Source organism: Bidens hawaiensis, unplaced genomic scaffold (genome assembly GCF_021521415.1).
Source record: "Bidens hawaiensis isolate Kalapana, Puna unplaced genomic scaffold, B.hawaiensis_p1.1 tig00007248_1, whole genome shotgun sequence".
Taxonomy (NCBI): domain Eukaryota; kingdom Viridiplantae; phylum Streptophyta; class Magnoliopsida; order Asterales; family Asteraceae; genus Bidens; species Bidens hawaiensis.
Window position 1 is genome coordinate 766722 of NW_027491500.1, and position 7156 is coordinate 773877.

Sequence of the window (7156 nt, forward strand, 5' to 3'; positions counted from 1 at the left end):
TATTACACGTAAAAATTAAAAAATAAAATTAGCAGGCATGGGTAAGTTTTCCTACCATTACATTTTCTTTTGAATTTACAGTTTTCCTACCTCTCAACTAATTATATTTATGTAAAAAATAAACAACGATATAATAGCCATAACAATAACATAAACGTAAACCGCCTCTTAGAGTGTGTAGTGGGCGGCAACTTGTGAGACTTTTGGCGCGGGGGGGGGTGCATAGGTTTGTCGCTAGTGCATATATTGAAAATAATAATAAAAAATCAAAAAGGAGATGATAAAGGGTGACAACACCACTACACCTCTAAAATAAAAAATTGCCCCTTACTGACGTGACGTCACGCGTCAAAAACCCCCCTAATTTTATAGTCCTCGATTACACATATCCTAAAACATTCCAAAGGAAACCAACAAACAACCATAAAAAAAATAATCCCCAAAACAACTTGTCAAAAAACATTCATTCATGTGGATAGATTCGGCTACATTAATAACGCCGGTTCTTGTACGCACCTTACATTTGCATCAATCTATGCTAAACATACACTAGTAATAATAATAATTATAATAAATAATGTTACATTAATATGGGCTCGAGGAACATGGTTTACCACTAACCCTCTTAGCCACCACCAACAATGGTTCACTAAAGCTGACCAAACGAGTGAGCCAAGTAAGTTAGCGCCCCAACCAACGGTGCGTTAATGTATGTAGCCGGTTCTGACTGAAAATAATCTGACCGTTCATCAGGAAAGTGGTCTTTCTCGTCGGGCCCACCAACCACCGCCCCGGTTAGAATATTCGGGTTAGGGATTTGGGAATGCATAATGGAGAAACCCGCCCCACATTCGATTTTCGCTGGATGTGCAGAGATGGATGGGAGAGATGACCCTCGGTGGTGGATCCTTCGCGGGTATCGTGGGCCATACCCGACCATGTACGACATTTTTAATGGGTTGTCACCTAGGAGGTAGTCCACTTGTTTTTTTGCAATGGAACGAAGTCGTTTTGGTGTGACCATTGAGCCTCCACAGTTTACTACTTTTTTGGCTTGGGTTAAGTATTTGGCATATGTGACTAGTAAAAATGAAGCAGATGTTACATATTGCATATTACTGTCATCCATTTTGAAGAGGAGTCCTCCTAGAATTAATAAATAACATAATTAGTCCCTCTAGTTAAGTATCAAAATAATCATATAGTTACTAGATTTGACATATTTAGTACCTGGAGTGTAGTCAGATTGAGAAAAGGGTGCTCCTGGAATTAGTGAACATATGAAGTTATCTGCATGACCTTTGTAGTCATGGAGTGATCGAAGCTTTTGGACTAAAAATGCCTATAAATTATCAACAAAAAAAATAATAGTGAAAAGATCATATAAAAAGATGGTACAAAAAAACCTATATAGAAATGGTAATATACATATATGTCACGTCATACGTGTCATATAAGGTTACAGGGCATGTACAACTTTTACATACCACACACATGACAACATTTGGGGACGATCCGTGCCTTACATAAAATTTTATAGGCGCGATTCATATTTTCAGGTATAAATAACACTAGATTCTTTCATGGAGGACAATTATCCTCCTTAGTTTGTATTTGGGTAAGCCACGGCACACAACTCGTATAATTTCTAACACGGCACAACACTATCACATCAATAAAGTTATACGAACGACGCCTTATATGAGCCCTTGTATATATTTTCACCATATCAAACAATACAGCTAGTATGAAATGGGGAAAATGTGATACTTGTACGTATGACACGTCAACGATAAATATATAGCGTGTCACATGAAAATAAATATTCAGTATAGTTACACGAATGACACCTTATATCTTATATGAACCCTTGTATGCATTTTCACGATATTAAACATACAACTAGTATGATTGAGGAAAATGTTATACAGTACGTCAACGATAAAATATATTGTTACATAAAAATAAATATTTTACCTTTGATAGAAGGATTCTTGCACCAGCATGTTTATTGTCCCACCCAAAGGTATTATCAGTCTCACCACCACCTAGGCTTTGACCATTTGCTTGGATGTAATTCAAGTATTTTGGACTTCTTGTAGCTTTATGTAACCAAGCTGCCCCCCACAACAATTCATCCTACATTAATCCAAACATGTTACAAAATGTTCCAAAAGTGTCACAATCTTAGTACTTAAAGTTACTTTTGTTATAGTCCTACATTAATTAACCATACCTCGTATCCAGAATAAGAGCAATAATATGGGCAAACAAATTTTTTAAGACCATTGCTATAAGAGCCTCTATACTTGTCAGCAAATTCAAACACCTGTGATGAAAATGCAAAACAAGCATAAGTTAAAATTCCAATTTTACCCTTGGGAGTTTTGAAATTTACGGTTTTACCCTTTTGGCTCTTTTGAGAAGCAGCTTGGAATAAGTCCGGTCAGATTTTCTAAAAACTAAAGAAGCTGAAGCAAGGGCAGCAGCTGTCTCAGCAGCTACTTCTGTTCCAGGGGTATTTTTGTCAATCTTTAAAACTGTTCTTGGTGTATCCATGTCTTCAGGTCTTTCCCAACACGCATGATCCTTAGTTGCGTCACCCACCTGTCGTTTTAATGTTTTATCTTCAGAATCTTAAACCTTAACCAAAATAGAGTACTAGATTCCATTTTAAATCTATAGAAGAAAAAAATAATTTTACATAATTTTAAAGGTTTAAATAATTACAACTTTTAAAACATTGTTAACTTCACGACAATTTTTAACTAACCATAACTTTTCCGTACGTTGAATATTTAAAGAAAAAACAACACCATAAAAAAGGGCACTTCATTATCTTTAATTGAAGTATAATATTGCTATAGTTTTTTTTAGTTAATTAATTAAATAAATAACATGAAACGCGATTACCAGTGTAATGTTACAATGTACCTGAACATATATAACATCGGGTTGTTTAGTAGCCTTGAGTAGATAATCAGTCGCCCAACGAATCGCTTCTTTCGCATTTCCTAGCTCACTTTTCATCAACCCACCGAATTCAAGCACACTCCATGACAACATAGTTGTTGTGAAGGCCATAGGAAACCCAAACTTAATGTTGTCACCTGCATCATAGTACCCGCCTACCAAATCCACCTGCATTGTCACATTTCTTCAAAATCAGAAAAAATAAATATAGGGGAATAATTTTTATTTTTATTTTTGTTTTTGTTTTTTATATGTGAATAATTAAACTATAATAACAACAATATTATTAATAATAACAACAAAAATAATATAAAATGGGGTTTAGATTATGGCACAAAAGTTCTTTTGGCCTATCGATACAACTTTTTTAATAATAATAATAATAATAATAATAATAATAATACCAAATCCACCTGCATCGTCAAATTTCTTCAAAATTAAAAAAAGGATAAAAAATAAAATAAGTAAAAAGTTTAAAGAATTGAATTTAAATAGAAAATGGTTAATTGTGACTGTGGGGCCAGCCCAGTTCGTAAAAGTGCAAAATAAAGTACCAGTAACATTTGCCGTTAAAAAAAAATATTGGTTAATAAAATTACTTTCATGGCGGCGCCATCGGAAAGACCGGAGTTTTTTCTCCAAGTGATTCTTTGGTTTGGAGGGAGTCTGCCGGACCTTTGGCCTTCAAAGAAAATGATGGATTTAGTGAGGGCGTCTTTGTAGTTGTGGGTGGCGGTGCGGTGGGGACGGCGGGTGGCGGTGACGGCGGAGATGATGGTGAGTAAGAAGAGGAGGTGGTGGAGGTAAGAAGAGGCAGCCATTGGTGTGTGAAGTGACTAGTGAGAGTGTGAAAGTGAGTTTATATAAGGTCGAAAAGGAACGTTTTTAATTTATAAAAATAACGTCCTGCTTTGATAAACTAAGCATAGATAAAAAAAAGGGTCACATACGTTTCTGATAAAATAAAAACTTATTTTATTTGTTAAAACTCTAAAAATTCATTTTTAACACATATGTTTTTAATTAAAGTTTAAATCTTGTGATCCATAATTAATGTTAATAAAAAATGTAAAGGTAAAAATAACTTTTAATCTCTCCTGAAAATATATGTAAGAGTAGGTGATGTTTGTGTTTGAAGACAAAAACTGGCTGCAATCTTATTTCATCTGATTTCATATCTGCAACTGAAAATGTGGTCTGAAGGTTAGCAATCTGAAAATATAATATTGTGTGTTTTATAAACTGGATATCGTCTGTATAAGCTGAAAATTAGTTACCTATCATACATATTGCAGTAGATAAAATTCATTTTACGTCTGTAGACTACTAAAATAATTGATGGTGGGTGTACGAACTGTGAAAGTGGGTGGTGGTGGACGATTGGTGGCAGACGATTATGGTAGGCGGTGAACGGTGGGTGGTGGTGATGGACGGTTGTGGTGGGTGGTGGTGGAAGTGGACGATGGTGGTGGCGGGAGGTGGGTAGTGGTGGTGGGTGGTGGACGGTGGTGGTGGCGGACGTTGGGTGGTGGTAGTGGACGGTGATTGTGGCCGACGGTGGACGGTGGTGGTTGGTGGTGCTGGTGGCGGATGGTGGGCGGTGATAGTGGTGGTGCACGGTGGGTGGTGGTGGTGTTGGACATCGAGTGTTGATATGATGTAAAGAAGTTGAGCAATATCTTATTTTTTAATAACATATAAACATTTTTCATATTTTTTTCTTTTTAAAAAACAAATAGTCTTCAGAAGCTTATGTCTGCACGCCCACAGACGTAAGCTCCTTGCAGACCTTTTAAGTAAAAAGAAACACCATATTTTTAAAAAATGTAAAAAAATAGCAAAACAATTTTTTTTTAATTTTTCGATATTCTGTATTAAATGTAACAACATATGTTGCATATGTAAAAAAACCGATGTTACATAGGGTTTTCACAACTCAAATGGATTTTCATTATATACATGTTCATGTAACACACACACATATATATACATATATAATTTTTTTAAAGAATGACGTCTTTATTATATTTACTATTTAGACAGCTGCACTCCTTAAATTTGGAGAGCTCTGCTATCTTATTCTGACCAGATTATGTTAATTAGTTGGGCTCATGCTAGCTTCAATAAAATGTTGATTTGTATGTTATCTTAGTTGATGTATGTTATCTTAATGACTAATTTAAGGTTGTTATTAACTTTAATAAAGGTTTTCTTCCTATAACTATCAATAAAAGAATAGAAGATATAGTTTTTTTTACTGCATTTTGATTTTGCGGTAAACCATTAGACCTCTCAATGAGAATACCAGAGTTCGAGTCTTAAGACCGTATTTCAACCATCTATTATTAGTTTGATGCTTAGGAAATTCAAACTTAGGATATCTCAAGAGATAACCTGAAACTCTTAAGTGAATAGAAGACATAGTCATGCTTTTATTTTTATAAATCAAGTGTTATGTTTTGTTTATAGTCATTTATACAAAACTAAAACTCTGTAAGTCTTGACTTTCATCTTGATAACAATCAATAGTTTACAATTTGTAGGGTGTTCAACCTACACCCATAAATGCTTAAATATTTCACTAGTCTATAATCAAACTAGAGATCCTAGTATCATTTAGATTGTTATATTTAAATTGGCTTAATTTTTCATTCTTCAGACTATCCGTCATGGAAGAGGTGAAAAGGGCATAGTGAAATAAGCAAATTATGACACGTAAGCCCTGAAATGGTAAAAAGATCTTCACCTTTCAAACTCTCTAGAAAGTGTTATAGGAAATGTGAGTTAAGTCGACAAAATAATCATTGGACAAAGTAAGTTGAAAGTTTTATTGGTTATAATTAATTGAATATTAAAAAAAAGACACAGCGCCCATTAGTGATTTAGCGAAGATGGGAGCAATGCCCTTTCACCTACATGGTGTTATGGTGTTTGGCGCCCTTTCATCTCCACGTGGTTTGGCACCCCCACTTTAACACTATCATCAGTCCACAACGGATGGTCCTATTATTTCAATTATTTGTGCTGATTTCCTCAAATAAAGTAGAGATCTTAACTTGTTTTAGACAGCTATTCTTGAGTCTCGTATCAATAAAGTGCTATATTTCTTTTAAAAAGAGACTCGGGGATGTTCACCAATCGAGCCCGAGTTGAGTAAGGGTGGTTTCGAGCTCGAAATTAAACGAGGCAGCTAAGCTAGGTTTGAGCTCGATTTTGAAGTTAAACGAGCCTAAGATCGAGCCAACGAGCCGAGCCATGACCGATTTTGGCTCGGTTACAAAAATGAGCCAACTTAGCTCAGGCTGTTTCAAATCAAGTTTTTTTATAACTAGTTTTATTCGAACTTTTATCAAACAAGCCACAAGCCCAAGCTTCAAGCCGCAAACTTTTTGAACAGCTCTAGACTAAAGTACGTCTAGCCCTTAATTTAAGTCATTTGGTGGTCCAAGGTAAACTTAAACCATTAATTTTGTTTCATAATCGTAAGATTTGTCCTATTTTCAGCTATAAGAATCCAATCCACTTGAACTTAATTTTGAAACCCTCCGCCTTAGATTTGTCCAAGTTTAACGTCAGCCAAACTATTACTACCCCATATACATAGGCGCCAACGTAGTAACGGGCCAAACAAGTAAATGCCCCTTTGGGCGCTAGTTCACTATCAACTATCAAGTAAGGGGTTTCAAAATACGCCACTTTCTTTTTATATAATAAAATTATTTTAATAATAATTATGTTTTTAGTTAAATCATTACACAGTGATTAGCTAACGTTTTATATGGTTGCGTGACAAATACGGGGCGGTTAGTGAATATCTTCCATAACAATTAGTCTTATTTGATGATTAGAGATGTTGGGTATGTTTTCCAGTGTTCAATTGTTCATGAATGAAACCTAGGCCTGTAAACGAACCGAAAGTTCAGTGAACTATTCGTGAACTGTTCGGCGGGAAGTTCGTTTATCTAATAAACGAACGAACATGAACAAAAAATTTGTGTTTGTTTAATTAAACGAACGAACATGAACACATGTTTCGTTCGTTCATTTATGTTCATGAACGTTCGTTTATGTATTAATAAAAAACAATTAAATAATATCTAGATATGTCATTTGTTTAAAGGTTTTATATTTGTTAATTTGTGTTCATTTAAGTTCTTTTAAGTTTGTTTGTGTTCATTTACAT

General features: G+C 34.9%; 1 protein-coding gene across 1 annotated transcript; it reads right to left on the bottom strand.

Moving 5' to 3' along the window:
- Positions 1 to 556: 556 nt before the first annotated feature.
- Positions 557 to 3794, bottom strand: LOC143634824 (endoglucanase 17-like). The gene is made up of 7 exons (XM_077102807.1): positions 3573 to 3794; positions 2935 to 3141; positions 2407 to 2607; positions 2237 to 2329; positions 1978 to 2139; positions 1231 to 1342; positions 557 to 1146 (listed from the first exon to the last, which is right to left on the bottom strand). Exons 1-7 carry the CDS (start codon positions 3792 to 3794, stop codon positions 650 to 652), a joined length of 1494 nt encoding a protein of 497 aa, XP_076958922.1. The 3' UTR covers positions 557 to 649.
- Between the last annotated feature and the right edge of the window lie 3362 nt (positions 3795 to 7156).

Excerpts from the sequence above, each read along its gene's own strand:
- LOC143634824 (XM_077102807.1), bottom strand. The coding sequence starts at position 3,794 with ATGGCTGCCTCTTCTTACCTCCACCACCTCCTCTTCTTACTCACCATC. Across the intron at positions 2,608-2,934 it reads CCGATGTTATATATGTTCAG|GTGGGTGACGCAACTAAGGA; the intron begins GTACATTGTAAC and ends TTAAAACGACAG. Across the intron at positions 1,147-1,230 it reads TCAATCTGACTACACTCCAG|GAGGACTCCTCTTCAAAATG; the intron begins GTACTAAATATG and ends TATTAATTCTAG.